The 17,361-nt window shown below is 41.6% G+C and overlaps 1 protein-coding gene across 5 annotated transcripts in view; it reads right to left on the bottom strand.

Annotated features, from left to right (window-relative positions):
• Positions 1 to 17,361, bottom strand: part of PRIM2 (DNA primase subunit 2) — a 449,872-nt gene that overhangs the window by 121,855 nt on the left and 310,656 nt on the right. For all 5 annotated transcript variants that reach the window (XM_073626716.1, XM_073626712.1, XM_073626715.1 and 2 more), the window contains exon 10: positions 13,714 to 13,899. In XM_073626716.1, the coding sequence (XP_073482817.1) occupies positions 13,714 to 13,899 (186 nt within the window). The remainder of the gene's footprint in view (positions 1 to 13,713; positions 13,900 to 17,361) is intronic.

The following is a 17,361-nucleotide window of genomic DNA, read 5'->3' as shown; positions in this document are numbered from 1 at the left end:
GGTCCTCCTTTGGCCCTGGGACTAACCCTGAGGTTTACCTCTTGAACCTGACGGTGGAGGCCATCATAACTGCCTGGAGGCTGATGCCCCTGGCACCGGAGAAGAAGCACATTTTAAAAGAAAAAATGCTTAAACTTCTTTTTAACCGGTAAAAGGGAACTTTTCCCATTAGAAATTCTTTGGCTATACCTATCCAGATAACTCCAAATAACCCAAATCCAAATAGTCACCAAATAACCATTCACCATGAAATGGGAAACTGGCCAAGAGCTTTTGCATGGCACTTGGGCTGACCAATTTTTCAACCATAGGATTCTATCCACATGTACCATCCCTAGCATAAGCCGTGAGGCCTGGAGAATAGAATCTTTCATAGTGTCTACTGTAAAACACAACGCTTCTGATATCCCGGCCAAATCTTAGGCCTGCTGATCAGGAATAATCTTGAGTACCTCCATAAACTGGTCCTTTAAGGACTGAGATACTTTGATCGTTGCCAGCGCAGGCTGAACCTGCGAGCGAAATATAGCTTTTAAAAAAGGAATTCCAACTTCTTATCTGTTGGATCCTTTAGCATATGAGCATTGTCTACTGGACAAGTCAGATACAGAGGATATAGCAGCGTCAACTGCTGGAAATCCCCATTTCTTATAGAACTTTTCCGCCATAGGATAAAGTATTGAAAACTTTTTTGGAGGAAAAAAACTGTTTATCTGGGTGCTCCCACTCAGAATTCATAAGCTTTTTTTAGCCATGAATGAATAGGAAAAACATGAACAGATTGAGGAGGCTTTAGTGAACCCAAACCAGAAGTGGGCTCATCGATTGACTGCACTTATTGGCAGGAAAAATGTGGAGCAGACCAATTCAGTGAGAGACTGTACCAACCACATTTCCTGCGAACCTGATCCTTTCGTATTAGGTTCTTCGGACATCAGCCTCTTCCTGGTTCCTTGAGAGAAATTTGTCTTCTATCGTCCCTTGTTCCTCAGCATGAGGATCCTGAGCAATGGACGGGGACCTGCTATGCTTAGTCCCACTCTGGGATGCGATTAAAGCATACATTTTTTTTGCTCCAAAGTTAGAATGGTTGGAGAAAAAAACCTCCTTAGTCATATATACAGGGGCTGTAATGCTAAAAGCAGCTGCAAACCTTGCCCCTGCTGATGGCTCATTCTGACCAGCCATATTACTCTCAGGGGAGGATGCCCTCCTTTTTGAGATGGGTCCAGGCTCCCTAGTGACTATAGTCTTTCTAGAGCCCTTTTTTGAGGCGATTTTAACCTCCCTTCCAACCATAGCCCGATGCACAAAGCAGAGGTACTACCAAAAGCAATGCATGCATTGCTTGAGCAATAGTCCAGCGCTGCTGCTATTAATGCTCAACCTGATGCTTAGTAGTAAATGTGTCAAAGGAATGCCTGTGTCACCAAACCTCATATATACCTTCGCTCTTGTGCCCCTCCGCAGCTTGAAACAGTAAAAAATGGTGGCTTTAAAACACACATTCCCCACGCTGGAGGATGCTAACGCCGCACTAAACACCCCCCTGTCGATACGGCCCTTCCTCTCTCCTTTCAAAAGAAAGCTTTTCCCACCGCGGGCTCTGATCCTATGGGATCAACAGTGAGAAATGGCGGAGGGGGGCATGGAAGCCGCTGAGTGGCATGCTGTTCGCGCTTTTTTTTTTTAGCGCTCTTTCCCTAAAGAAAAAACAGCACAGGGGGGTGTCTGGTGGGGAGGCAAAACCCCCCCCCAGACTTACCGGAGGTCTGCTGCCGGCCGGAAGAAGAGAAAACTGCTGTTTTCTGGGACATATCGTGGGCTCTCTGAGAAGCATGAGACGTAAGTGCTCTATACAGCCCCCAGTGGTGACACGTATGCATGACAACATTTACTAATTAAAGGAGACATTCATAAGAAAATTTCTTAGAAAAACTCCACTTACCTTTCCCACCGCAGGGTTTTCTGTGGGTTCCGTTAAATCTTCAGGAGCTGGGGATCCTTGAGGAAACCCACAATCCTGGACCTGTAATAGCACCTCCACCAGTAAAACTTTATGGCATTAATACCAAAAAGTACTGGATACCGGGGTCCAGCTCTCTAAAAAAAAGATTCACAGGCAAAACCTTGTTTCTTCGGATACGAGGCCCGAGCACCATTTAATTTGGCCCAAAAAAAAGACACTTTGAATGGATCCGGTCAGCATGGCTAGCCCCAGCAAGGATTGCTCCAGTGGAGCGCAGCACAGCACATTTTTACTCATGACCAACACCTCAGACACTGGCGAAAAAACTGAGTTACTCCCACCAGTGGGAGGGGTTATAATTAAGGGCGTGCCAGTGTCCATCACCTGAAGGTGGCCTATAACCCATATAGTAATTACTATGGCTCTGTGTCCCCTGATGTATGAAAAGAAATGGTCCGGGGCTGAAGCGGTTAAAAGGGAGTCAAAACATTCTGGTAAGTGTGTTCTATTGAGCAGTCTTTTTCAAGCAGGGTGTCTTGAGCTTTCTTTAGGGGTGCCTTGCCTAAGGATTGTATATAAGCCTCTGTGTGCATGAAGGCTGCCTTTTAGTTACACTAAGTCACAGGTTTTAATTGTGCACAATTAAAACCTTCTAGCTGCCAGAGTCTTACCGACCAATGGCATCATCAGTTGATAAGGAGGATGTCAGTTGCCTGCATATGATCCTTGTTTGACCCTCCCACGCCCCTCTCCATCAGCAGTGGGGTTACATTAACCCCACCTTAAAGATTCTGAGGCCACATGGAAAAAGGTGTTATTGTCAGAGACTAAAATTGAATTATTTGGCCTCAACACCAAACAATATGTCTGGTGGAAATCCAATACAGCTCACCATCCCTACAGTAAAGCCTTGAGGTGGTAATATCCCATCATGAGGGTGTTTCTCTGCAGCGGGACGGGAGCAGGGGTCAGGATAGAAGAAAAATGGATGGGGCAAAATACTGCCAAATTCTTTAGGAAAATCTGCTGCCCTCTGACAGAAAGATGTCAATGGAAAGAAGGTTTCCCTTCCAACAAGACAACATTTCAAAGCACGCAGCAAAAATTACCACACTGGTTGAAGAAGAGAAGGTGAATGTTCTTGCATGGCCTAGCCAGAGCCCAGACTTAAACCCCTTTGAAAATCTGTCGAATGACTTGAAGACTGCAGTCCACAAATGGTCACCATCCAATTTAAACTGAACTTGAGCAGTTCTGCAAAGAGTGGGCAAATATTGCAAAGTCTAGATATCCCAACAGACTAAAGGCAGTAATTAATGCAAAATGTTGTCCAATGAAATACTGACGGGGGGGGGGGGGGGGGGGTGATCCTTTTTCCTACTCAGGGATTCTGTTTTTGGTTTTTTTCTGACATGTTGGTGTTATATCTTTCACTTGGATGTTATAAGTTAGTAACAGCTGGATAGAACATATTCTTATCAGGCTGCAAAGCAACAAAATGTTATTATTTTAAAGGAGGGCGATTCTTTTCTATACCCACTGTATATAATATTATGCAGAAATATCACAACTGTACCATATAGCATGTTATCTATAAAACATTGATAAGATTGTATTAAAAAACAATTAGGTAAAAATGAGAAATGGCTCTTAACCAACATTGTAGAGCTGACCTCATACATATTAATTTAATAAAATGTATAATTTTTTTGTATGTTACTTCATCTACATGGTGTACACTGAGCAACCAATAATGCTGGCCAAAAATTTGATTATACACATATCTACCAAGTTTAGTTTAAATGGAAGAAAACATATCAAAAACCTTAATAGACTGCACAATTCGATTATTAGTTCATCATACAGGAGATCTGGGAATTAGAACTTCTTCACTTTATAAAATTTAGACTTATTTTATTAACGTAAAAGTTGTACGGTCTTGTAAATTATATGGTACAATCAGAACCTATACAAAGGCAAGCAGTTACTTCCATCGCTAAGAGGTCTTCTGTGGTAAAAAGCAGTAAGGATATCGGTATTCAGGGACTAGGCAGATGCTGCCCTCAGATGGGGTAATCCCGCTAGATACTGCATAAACAAAAACAAAATGGAAGGTGCATGTGCCTTTCATCTCATTAAGAGACAGTATCTCCCAAATCATTTGATTTAATAACTGTATCTGCCTTAGAGAAGCAGGCTTTAAAAGCCCTGATAGAGCAACATAAACTTACTATCAAACCAGCCAGCAAAGGAGGGATAATTGTAATCATGTCCAACATTCAGTATAAATCTATGTGCATGAAAATTCTCAATAACAAGGAGTGGTATAGATCAATTTCTAGAGCCTCCATTGATGGGTATAATCAAGAATTCTATCTTAGTGGATAGTGCCACCCTGAATAATGTGATCAACAAACTTTGGAATTCATATGCATAAGCCAACCCAAAATACCTACCTTTTATAGTTTGCCAAAAATTCAAAGTTGAAAAAAATCCTCAAGGGAGACAGACTGTCTCTGGACGAGGAGGCATAACAGAAAATTTAAGTAAATTTATTGATGAACAAATAAGACCATATGTGATTAATCTCTCTTCTTACATTAAAGACACAGCACACCTCTTACAAAGCATAGAAGGTCTGTACCTACCAAGAGATGCCCTGCTGGTGGCGATAGATGTAGAAGCGCTCCATAGCTCCATCCCCACCAGCAGGGGATCTCGGCTATCAGACATGTTTTATTGCAGTCCCATAGAGACAATCAGGGCCTAAACTAAACTAGTTTGTGCTTCTTTCTTTGGAGAATATTTTTTTTTTTTTAATGTATGTTTTTATTGAATCTATAAACAGTGGTTACAAAAAAAAGAAGTAGAAACAAGCACATTGAAACACATATGTGCGGGCGCAGCCGCTATCAAAGTGAAAAGAAAGAGTTATTGTACACATAAAGCGGTGAAATTGTACATAAAAGTCTTACAAGTTGCATAAGGTTTAATACAGAGTCAATTTTTAATATTCCGTTTTGTGCTAGTAAGCCTATGATACATTAGATAATGGGTATTGTTGGATAACAGAAAAAGGTAACATTAGGTTCTCGTGTTATCGGTAGGTTTGATCCCAGTGGTATCGGAGTCGAAAGTGAGAGTGTAAAGGGAACTGGATGGGGATAGGTAGGTGGGGTAGGTGAGGGGGAGGTGGTTCACGTCAAATCTTTTGTGGTGAGGTTTGCTTGGTGTTCTTGTCGTGTGAGTGGGGGTGTATGGTGTGTGTCTGGGAAAAAGAGGGGAGGGAAGAGGGATTGGGGAATGGAGGGGATGAGGGGGATATGTAATATCTTTGGTCCTACCACAGCTCATATAGTTCTTTCAGTTCATGTCCCTTTTATATTCATCAGTGGTGACAAAGTGTAACCAGCACGCCCATGTTTTGGTAAACTTGGCAGGTGTAATCCTTAGCTTGATGTATGAGGTCTTCCATGACCATCGTTTTTGTATACGGTTAAACCAGTCTGCTATGGTTGGCGGGTCAAGGGAATGCCATTTGAGAGGGACACACATTTTAGCCGTGTTGACCATATGCATGGCTAGGGAGCGAAAGTAGGCATGTAATGGGGCTGTAGAGTGATGGAGCAAGAATTGTGCAGGTGTGAATTCTAGTGAATAGGTGGTCACTTGGTTGATAAGCCTATGGATTTCTTTCCAGAAAGGTTGGAGTTTAGGACAATTCCACCAAATATGTAAGCGCGAACCGTTCTCTTTTTTGCATCTCCAACATATCTGGGAAATCGCTGGGTTGATTTGGTGTAGTTTAGGAGGTGTCCTGTACCACCTGGAAAGTATTTTGAAAGCATTTTCCTGTACCTGCACATTCATCGTTCCTTTATGGACTTGTGTGTATATGTTTTCCCACTCTAGGTCTGTGAGGTCTACAGAGAGTTCTTGTTCCCATTTTTGGTTGGTCCAGTGCATTTTGGGCGTTTGGTCAGAGAATAGTAGAGTGTAAGTATGGGATATCAGGTGGCTTTGGGGTTCCTCACTTAAACAAAGTTTCAAACATGGTGTTGTGTCTAGACCAGTCAGGTCTGGGTTTAGGTTTGTTAAAAAAATGTCGCAATTGGACCAGAAGAGGAAAGAGGCTATTCTCATTTTTTAATCGGAGTGGTGTCATTGGACCGTTAAGTGAAGAAATTTTGTTTGTTGCAAGTGGCACAGAAGGAAATTAGTGTTGGGTTAATAAGTGGGTGGAGTTTACATTCAGGGGGCGTGTGGTGGGGGGCTACCCAAGGAAGATGTGCCAGTGGAAGGGTCGATAAGGAGTGTTCTAACTGGACCCAGTCTTTATGTTTAGAGTGTACGTTCCAGTCTACAATCCTAGCAAGGTGGCATGCTTGTTGGTATTTACGTATGTCAGGGAGGCCTATGCCCCCTCCCCCATGAGTTTGGGAGTGGTCAGTCACAAAAATCCCATTCTCGGACGTATTTTGCCCCAGACAAAGTCTGTGCATGCTTTTCGATAGGTGGAAAAGAATGCCTGTGGGAGTTTAATTGGGATAGTTTGTAAAATGTATAGGATCCTGGGTAGGACATTCATTTTAATGATCGTGGCTCTGCCGAACCAGGAAAAAAGCCCAGTGGACCATTTCTTTAAATCTCCAAATATTTTTTGTAGCATTGGGGTGTGATTCAGGGAATATAGGTCAGTTAGGGAGGTAGGTAGTTGACGTGAGCCAATGGTGAACATTGATGGCCTTGACAGTGTTATCTCTCGCTTCTCTCCCTGGGACAAAGCCAACTTGATCAAGCTTGACAAGTTGAGGTAGTAAAGGGAGAAGCCGGTTCGCTAGTGTTTTTGCATACCATTTAAGGTCTACGTTGAGCAACGAGATGGGTCTGTAATTGTTAACTAAGGAAGGATCTTGGTCTGGTTTCGGAATTACAGCGATGTGGGCGGTAAGGAGGTCTCATGTGGGGTCAGTGGGAGTTCCAAAGGAGTTGAAGGCTGACAAAAAAAAAAGTGTGAGTACCCCCGCGTATGTTTTAAAGTAGCCAACGGTCAAACCATCGGGTCCGGGACTTTTGCCCGTTTCATTTGTTTGAGTGCTAAGTCAACTTCTTCTCTTTTTAAGGGGGAGGCTAGGTCCTGTGTGATGGATTCCGATATTGGAGTTGGACCGTATTGTCCCAAAAAGTCAATGATCATTTGTTTTCTTGTGGTTCCATCTATGGATGAATCTGATGGGGGGAGGTTACATTTATTGTAGTACTTAACAAATTGTTTAGCTATGTCTGGGGTCGTGCTTTAGTTTGTGTCTCGATGTGTCAGTAATGGAATGTATCGTTGTGGTAGCTTTTTTCGCCTGTAGAGCTCTTGCTAGCATTTTACTGGCTTTATTGCCATGTTCATAGAATGTTTTCTTTATATAATAATATATTTGCGCTGTACTTGTCTACCTAATAGGTCCAACAGTTCAGTTCTGGCTTGTATAAGATCATTCATAATGGTTAGAGCTTAAGTGTGTTTGTGTGCACCTTCAAGTCTGTGGATCCGTTCGGTAAGTTCTGTATATTGTCTCCGTCGCTCTGGGTTTCGTTTGGCAGCCGCCGCAATCAGGGTGCCTCTAATCACGCATTTATGGGCTTCCCAAATAGTGAGTGAAGATGTATCAGTAGGCTTATTTTCGAGAAAGAAGTGTTGGAGACGCATTTCAACTTCTGCAGCGATAGAAGGGTCTGTCAGTAAGTATGGGTCTAACTTCCACGTTTGTGGACGAGGAAGTAATTCTGGGAGCTTGAGTGTAATGGAAATGGGGTGATGGTCCAAGATGAACAGGGGTCAATGGAAGTTTGGTGGAGCATAGACAAATCTTTTTGTGCCAAGAATAGGTAGTCTATCCTTGAGTATTGGTTGTGTGGTACCAAAAAAGAATGTATAATCTATGCCGTTTGGATTCAGGGTGTGCCATGTGTCACGGAGTAGTAGATGTCTGAGGTGGGATTTAATTGTCCTTAGGGCTGCATACAGGAGTGAGGATGTGCCGGTAGATGTATCTTGGGTAGGATTAAGTGGGGCGTTAAAATCTCCCCCTAGTATGAGGGTACCTTCCTGAAAGGTGGTTAATGTGTCAGTAATGGTTCGGAAGAACGGTACTTGACGGACGTTTGGGACATATTTGTTTGCTAAGGTGATTTTCCTACCTAGGAGTGAGCCTTTCAGAAAGAGGTATTTGCCCTCCTCATCTATAAGCAAGTCAGTAAGTTGAAAGGGGCAACATTTTGCAGTAAGTATCGAAACTCCTTTCGATTTGGTCAATGGGTTTGTTGCGTGATACATCGTTGGGTAGTGGTAATTGTGTAGCTTCGGTGTGGTGTTTGAACGGAAATGTGTTTCCTGCAGGAATATGTCATCAGCCTTGTTCTGATGCATGGTTAGGAGGAGTTGGGAGCATTTTTCTGGTGTGTTAAGGCCCCTAGCATTAAGTGAAATGATTTTAAACAAGGGGATGGTCGTAGGGGTGGTGCTGAAGTAATTCTGGAAGCCTGTTAGCGTATCTGCTAGGATTTCGGGAGCCGTGGCAGGGGATGTGGTAATGGGGGTGCAGGGGCCTGGAGTATTTAATGAGGGGTGGGAGGTAGTGTGTAGTAGGTAGAGGGAAAGGTTCCAGCGATAAGTGAGATCCCGTCCCCTGTCCAGGTGAATGGGGGTCACAGTATCAGATGTGCCAGTAAAGGTCAGTGGCACTTATAGTAATTGAGGGGGTGAGGACCCTGGTAGCTGTTCGTGTTCACTGTGGGAGTTGGTTTGTCTATTGAGATGAATGGATTGAGGTAGGAGTTATCAGTGAGGGTCATCACACCAACAGCCAGATAGGGGATATATTGCAGCAGGCATAAGTGGGGGTTTAAGGGAGTGGAGCAGTGTGTGTGATGGGTTGTATGTCAGTCCCGGAGGATTGGGCTTAGTAGGGGATATTCTTCGTCAATCATTGTGGGTGAGGTAATTCGGGGATGAACAGCTGTCTGGAATGGGGGCTAGAAAATGAAGGTTTTACCGCCTGGATATCTAACATGAGTGGTGCGAAAAGGCAGAACAGTAACTAACTCCTGTTGTAACTTACAACGTATGAAATATATTCCTAGGCCTTCTAAGTAATTGCTCTTTGGAGAATATTTTAACACACAATGTGTTTTGCTTTGACGGCTCCCACTTCCTCCAGGTAACGGCTGTAGCGATGGGGACTTGCTGTGCCCCATCCTAAGCCAATATGTACCCTGGGGGAGTGGGAGCAATCCTTTTTGGCAGGCGGCAAACTGATATCTCTCACCGGTAACATCATAGTATTGTTATATAGACAACATTTTTATCGTCTGGAATGGATCGGTTGAACGAGTGTGTCAGGGCAATGAACAAAAAGAAGTTTAATCCGAGCTTCACCATGTCTTGGAGCTCGGAAATGATAATGTTCTTGGAAGCTGCCATTACTAAAGCACACTTAAACGTACACGTTAGCGTAAGGCTACGGCGGGCAACATTATATTACATGCCAGCAGAGCACACCGCTAATTAGGTCAATTCCTTTCAGCCAATATCTGCGCATTCGCCAGAATTGCTCAGGTGACATGACTTTTCAAAGGGAAGCAAAAAACCTTAGCAGACAGGGAACATGTTTAAAAAAAAGCCTATAAAAACGCGATAAAACATTCTAGACAAAGTTTGTTATTTGATAAAAAGGACACCTCAAAACCCAATGAACTACAGTCAGACACATTGTGGATTATCACTAGATATAATAAACAACACAAAAGAATTAAACAAATCATATCCAAATACTGGCATTTACTTTGCATCAACCCATCCCTAAATCCCTTTATTCCTGTAAAGTCCATCGATTACATACTGAAGAACTAAATCCCTAAAAGATGATCTTGTTCATAGGGAGTTCACGGGCGAAAAGACCAGTGTAAATGCATGGGAACATTTAGATGTGGGGGGTGTGGGTATTGCCACTATATGAACACAGAGCCCAATATCAAACTTCCAAACAGAAAGATGTGCAGACCTGCCCACTATGCCAAATGCAAAAAAGATGGAGTGGTCTATCTTCTTCTATGCCCCTGCGGCTGTGTCTATGTGGGCAAGACTATGCTTGAGTGCCATCAAAGAGCTTATAGACACATATTAAGCATGAAGACATGCAACCCGGATCTCCCTCTGGGCAGGCATGTCAGGGATGATCACAATGGCAAATTTCCTCATATTAAGTTCTATTGGATTGGACAAACCCGAACAGTAGGGGGGGGGGTGACTGGAACAAAACATTACTCCAGCGCAAAATGCGCTAGATAACGTGTCTTAAGGCCACCTCTCTTCCTGGTCTAAATGACACTGAGTTTTCGTCCCTTTTTAGAGGGATTTTCGTCAAGAAGCTGGGAAAAATGTGTAACATATGCCAATAGCTTAAATATATTGTTTATAAAATCTTTTTTGCATACTTCTATCGAAATGATGTTATATCTTATTAGATCTATGGCTATTGTTTTGACTCATCTCCAGCAAGCATGGGATAACAAACACACACATTTTCTCAATTACGGACTGTCTCTCTATTCCCCCTTTTTTCCTCTGATTATGTTTGATTTTACAGCAATGCTAATGTCCGACACTACAATTCTGTTAAATACAACTAATGATTCTCCTTGTCTGATCTAGTTGGCACTTTGGTATGCTTAAGTTGTTTAATATTGCTTTTTAACATCAAAATTTAGGTTCCCTCCCATTTATTCAAACTTAGGACAGTTCAATTTTGGGCAGTTTTCCTAGGATGGGAAACATTTGTCTTTTGTTTTCATTTCGCTCAAGGTAATATTTACTCCGAGGGGTATCTGCAGATGCTATAAGACTACATTACTTCTCTATAATACTGCAATAGATAGATAGATAGATAGATAGATAGATAGATAGATAGATATCTCTATCTGAGAAGATACAGGTATCACGTCTTTGATCTTTTTGACTCTCTCCTTGGAATACAATCATCCATTTTAATATGCCTTATAAGCAAAATGGAGATCGTGTCATGAGATATAATCTGATTCCCTAAAGAACACATACTTTTGATGTATAACAGCGGCATTTTTTAGGGGACCTCCTTGGAGGTGGTTGTTGGCCTGGTGGTATTGGCACTCCCTTGTTGCCCGTCCCTCCCTGAGCGAAGGCAGTTCGGTCTCATCCATGCTTTTTACTATGTGCATGACTGTATGCTACTTCAAGTTGTTTGTGAGCTTTCAACTACCAATATGAATTGTGGTTTTCCATTGTTTTTCATGAGGTGCTTTTTACAATGCTGTGTTTTTTTTTATCATTAGAACTACTGAATGAATACATATCTCCTTTTCATTACCCCTGAGGAAAGGTGTTTAAACCAGAAACGCGATGGGGACATTGGAGATAACGAAGTATATGTACAGTATCTCACAAAAGTGAGTACACCCCTCACATTTTTGTAAATATTTTATTATATCTTTTCATGTGATAACACTTAAGAAATTACACTTTTCTACAATGTAAAATAGTGAATGTACAACTTGTATAACAGTGCAAATTTGCTGTCCCCTCAAAATAACTCAACACACAGCCATTAATGTCTAAACCACTGGCAACAAAAGTGAGTACATTCTAAGTAAAAATGTCAAAATTGGGCCCAACGTGTCAATATTGTGTGGCTAACATTATTTTCCAGCACTGCTTTAACCCTCTTGGGCATGGAGTTCACCAGAGCTTCACAGGTTGCCACTGGAGTCCTCTTCCACTCCACCATAACGACATCACGGAGCTGGTGGATGTTAAAGACATTGCGCTCCTCCAACTTCCATTTGAGGATGCCCCACAGGGTTTAGGTCTGGAGACATGCTTGGCCAGTCCATCAGCTTTACCCTCAGCTTCTTTAGCGTGGTGTGTTTGGGGTCGTTATGTTGGAATACTGGCCTGTGGCCCAGTCTCCGAAGGTAGGGGATCATGCGCTGCTTCAGTATGTAACAGTACATGTTGACATTCATGGTTCCCTCAATGAACTGTAGCTCCTCAGTGCCAGCAGCACTCATGCAGCCCCAGACCATGACACTCCCACCACCATGCTTGACTGTAGGCAAGACACACTTGTCTTTGTACTCCTCACCTGGTTGCCGCCACACACACTTAACACTATCTTAACCAAATAAGTTTATCTTGGTCTCATCAGACCAGGACATGGTTCCAGTAATCCATGTCCTTAGTCTGCTTGCCTACAGCAAACTGTTGGCAGGCTTTCTTGTGCATCATCTTTAGAATAGGCTTCCTTCTGAGACGACAGCCATACAGACCAATTTGATGCAGTGTATGGTCTGAGCACTAACAGGCTGACCCTCCCCCACCCCTTCAACCTCTGCAACAATGCTGGCAACACTCATACATCTATTTCCCAAAGACAACCTCTGGATATGACGCTGTGCATGTGCACTCAACATCTTTGTTCACGCATGGTGAGGCCTGTTCTGAGTGGAACCTGTCCTGTTAAACTGCTTTATGGTTTTGGCCACCGTGTTGCAGCTCAGTTTCAGGGTCTTGGCAATCTTCTTATAGCCTAGGCCATCTTTATGTAGAGCAACAGTTCTTTTTTCAGATCTTCAGAGTGTTCTTTGCCATGAGGTGCCATGTTGAACTTCCAGTGACCAGTATGAGAGAGTGAGAGCGATAACACCAAATTTAACTCACCTGCTCCCCATTCACACCTGAGACCTTGTAACACTAACGAGTCACATGACACCAGGGAAAGAAAATGGCTAATTGGGCCCCAATTTGGACATTTGCACTTGGAGTGTACTCACTTTTGTTTCCAGCGGTTTAGACATTAATGGCTGTGTGTTGAGTCATTTTGAGGAGACAGCAAATTTACACTGTTATACAACAAGCTGTACACTCACTACTTTACTTTGTAGCAATGTGTCATTTTTTCAGTATTGTCACATTAAAAGATATAATAAAATATTTACAAAACCGTGAGGGGTGTACTCACTTTTGAGATATATAGATATATATATATATATATATATATATATATATATATATATATATATATATATATATATATATACACACACACACATACATACATACACAAAAAGACAGGTTGTGGCTTGCATTCTTATTTCAAGCTGATTGGGTTGTTTTACAAAGTGGGGGTTCACATATACTTTAACCACTAATATAGATGTCCACATTATAAGCTGCCCTGCATTCAAAAGAGGTGCTCTCGGCAACAGAAAAGCAGCAGATTATTATGTACTCCATTACTGTATATATCTCTTTGGCATAAAAGTACCCCTGATGGTGCAAAAATGACACAGGACCTGGAACCAACTTTTCACTACTGAATGAGAACTTTAACATCTTATGTTTAAAAATAAGCAGAAAAGAAAATGTTTGGTAGATAAATGCATGTGTACTTCAAATACCCAGAAAAAGCAGCTTGCACAACAAGTGATACATAGTGTAAAGCAAACTGAACAAAATATGCAGTGCTATTTCTAGTAAATAGGCTATAAGTGTTCATACTAAAAGGAAATTGGTGTCCAAAAGTTTTCCACTTAATTTCTAACTCACTCTGTGTTATATGTACTGAGTGGAGTGATTTTGGACACAAATTTCATTTAATATGATCACATGTAGTTTATTCAAAACGGTAATGCATATTTTTTAATAAATAAGTGCATACCTTTTCAGAGTCAACTTTTCCCTTTGTAAATTCCAGTTTCCAGAACTGGAGGGCCTGCTCCAGTGTTAAACCAATACCCTTGAGGAAAAGGCCATACTGCATGCGGCCTCCATGACGAAGGTGATGGTGTTCTCTCAAAGACTTGTGAAGTTGACGCATACAGAGAGGAAATGACTTTGCAGAAAGCTAAAGAGATAAAAATCAACATATTAAAAGAAAATACAAACATCTTTGACAGGGTCATCGCAGACCATCAACCTTCTCATAACTGTTGTTATCAAATTAAAATGAGACATGAGTCTGAAAAGATGTTAAAGTGTTTATAATCCCAGGACCCTGCATTCCCAATATATGGTCTCCCACAGTACACAGAACATGAAAATGCAATTATTTGAGTAAATATAAACTGCTAAATTCCTTTTCTCAGCAGCAGTTATAGCAGTTTTGTGACTTCTATCACTGTCCAGCCAAGCACTGGTGAAAGATTGTAGGAGTTTTCTAACTGACCTATGAGACTGCATGAACCCTGGCCCTCTGTCTGGACAGTGCCGATTGACCCGGTGATGATCACATGCAACCTCCCAAGAAAAAAAACCCTCTCTAGCAATACACACCAAACCAAGCATGTGCAGCCCGACTCCATAGGCTTTGTGTTATCAGGAAATGATTAGGAGTCAGTGGAAGGAGGGGAGGATCAGAGAAGACAGGATCAAACAGCCTATTTACACAATGCAGAGGATTAACCCCTTAAGATCCACAGTGAGGATAACAAGCATGCTTTACTGCATATACAAACTGATTTTACTGTTGTGGGTTTAGTAACACTAAGCAGAGTTTGTATATATTCCATTTAAAAAGAAATAGTGCAGTGTCAATCATGTCAGCTTGCATTATTTGTTTTGGAAACTACCTTATGATTTGTGCTAATGTCATTAGTTTGATTCAATATATGCTTCTGTGTACCTTGTAGATTTTTGGACATAAAATTGAGCAAAATTAACCAATTTAATTGTGCAGCATCAGTTTCTTTGTAAAGCCTATACTCTGTGATATAACATAAATGGATTACAAATTTCCATGGCAATGGTTAGTGTTAAAGGGTGTGTCCACTCTACGTGCAATGGTCTGCACTGAGCAGCCTTGCCCATTGCATGCCCAACGCAAGACAAGGCAAGGCAATTTGCCTTGTTTACAATTGGCTCAGTTCACACCATTGCAATACAGTGGTGTGTGCTTAAAAAAAAAAATGTAAAAGGGATGCAGTACTTTTTTTCAGTGCAGCATAGTGCAATGCAATCCATGGCCTTTTTAACAAACACCAGCAGCTGATGTGAATGGACCTATAATAAACCTAATAAATACGGAAACAATCTTTGCATTTACAAAGATTCATGTAACAAAATTGCATACATCCTTGCATTCCTATTTTTTCTTGAACCACACAACTGCAAAAATGGCTCAGAATATACCAAACTTGTAGCTGGCTTTGGTGCATAGCTGGATAAGTACAATTTAGGTGTGATGCATACAAAGGAGCCAGGGGTTTGCACTGGTAGAAAACACAAAAATGTATAGTTAAGTAGGATGTTAGGTGTTATTTTGTAGGAACTGGATACCAGACAGCATGGCTTTGTTTCATGTTTCAGCACTCTTCTAACCTTTCTAAACTTACATAATACAATGGTATTTCATGAAGACAGAGAGGGAAGCTTAAAAGGATTTTAAAAGACAATGATCTATGACACTGCTTTTTTTTTTTTTTTTTACTCAAGATGTTGCATGATACAATTTTCCAGCAATACCAATAAAGTTTCTTTTGGGAAACCATGAGAGAAAAGGTGATTAAAATAAAAGAAAAAAAAAATCATAAATAAACACGCATAAAGGAATCCTTTGGAAAGGCATTCCAAAACATGTTTGTTCACTCTACTGATGTCCATACTGCTGACAGCAGCATTTGCAATGATAAAGCACATGATCAATAATGAGCACAGAAGCTTTTCTCATTACATAGTTACATAGTAGGTGAGGTTGAAAAAAGACACAAGTCCATCATGTCCAACCTATGTGTGTGATTATGTGTCAGTATGACATTGTATATCCCCGTATGTTGCGGCCGTTCAGGTGCTTAAATAATAGTTTTTTTAAACTATTGATGCTCCCCGCTGAGACCACCGCCTGTGGAAGGGAATTCCACATCCTTGCCGCACTTACAGTAAAGAACCCTCTATATAGTTTAAAGTTAAACCTCTTTTCTTCTAATTTTAATGAGTGGCCACGTGTCTTGTTAAACTCTTTTCCGCGAAAAAGTTTCATCCTTATTGTGGGGGTCACCAGTACAGTATTTATAAATTGAAATCATATCCCCTCTCAAGCGAAAATAAGTTCAGCGCTCGCAACCTTTCCTCATAACTAATAATTTCCAGACCCTTTATTAGCTTAGTTGCCCTTCTTTGTACTCGCTCCATTTCCAGTACATCCTTCCTGAGGACTGGTGCCCAGAACTGGACACCATACTCTAGGTGCGGCTAGACAAGAGAGTCTTGTAGAGCGGGAAAATTATCGTTTTATCTCTGGAGTTGATCCCCTTTTTAAAGCATGCCAATATTCTGTTTGCTTTGTTAGCAGCAGCTTGGCATTGGATGCCATTGCTGAGCCTATCATCTACTAGGACCCCCAGGTCCTCTTCCATCCTAGATTCCCCCAGAGGTTCTCCCCCAGTGTATAGATTGCATTCATATTTTTGCCACCCAAATGCATTATTTTACATTTTCTACATTAAACCTCATTTGCCATGTAGTTGCCCACCCCATTAATTTGTTCAGATCTTTTTGCAAGGTTTCCACATCCTGCGGAGAAGTCTTTGCCCTGCTTAGCTTAGTATCGTCCGCAAATACAGAGATTAAACCATTTACCCCATCCTCCAAGTCGTTTATGAACAAAATAAATAGGACTGGTCCAGGCACAGAACCCTGGTGGACCCCACTACCAACCTCTGACCATTCCGAGTACTCTCCATTTAGCACCACCCTCTGAACTCGCCCTTGTAGCCAGTTTTCAATCCATGTACTCACCCTATGGTCCATGCCAACGGATCTTATTTTGTACAGTAAACGTTTATGGGGAACGGTGTCAAATCCTTTTGCAAAATCCAGATACACCACACCTACGGGCCTTCCTTTATCTAGATGGCAACTCACCTCCTCATAGAAGGTTAATAGATTGGTTTGGCAAGTACGATGATACCGTTCTCGTTACTAAAATCTTGTATATAGTCCCTTATCATCCCCTCCAAGAGCTTGCATACTATTGATGTTAGTCTAACTGGTCTGTAATTCCCAGGGATGTATTTTGGGCCCTTTTTACTTAATGGTGCTACATTGGCTTTTCTCCAATCGCCTGGTAGCATTCCAGTCATTAGACTGTCAGTAAAAATTAGGAACAATGGTCCGGAAATTACTTGACTGAGTTCCCTAAAGAAGAACAAATTCAATACCTTCGTCATCTCCCCATCCTTTGTAACCAGATGTCCTTCCTCATTCTTTAGGGGGCCAATATGGTGTGTCCACCTTTTTTTTACATAGTTAAAGAATTTCTTTGGATTTTTTTTTGCTCTCCTCCGCTATGTCTTTCATGTTCTAGCTTAGC

This window comes from Aquarana catesbeiana, linkage group LG04 (genome assembly GCF_042186555.1).
Source record: "Aquarana catesbeiana isolate 2022-GZ linkage group LG04, ASM4218655v1, whole genome shotgun sequence".
Classification (NCBI taxonomy): Eukaryota; Metazoa; Chordata; class Amphibia; order Anura; family Ranidae; genus Aquarana; species Aquarana catesbeiana.
Note: the sequence above shows the minus strand (reverse complement) of the source record. Positions and strands in the feature narration are given on the sequence as shown.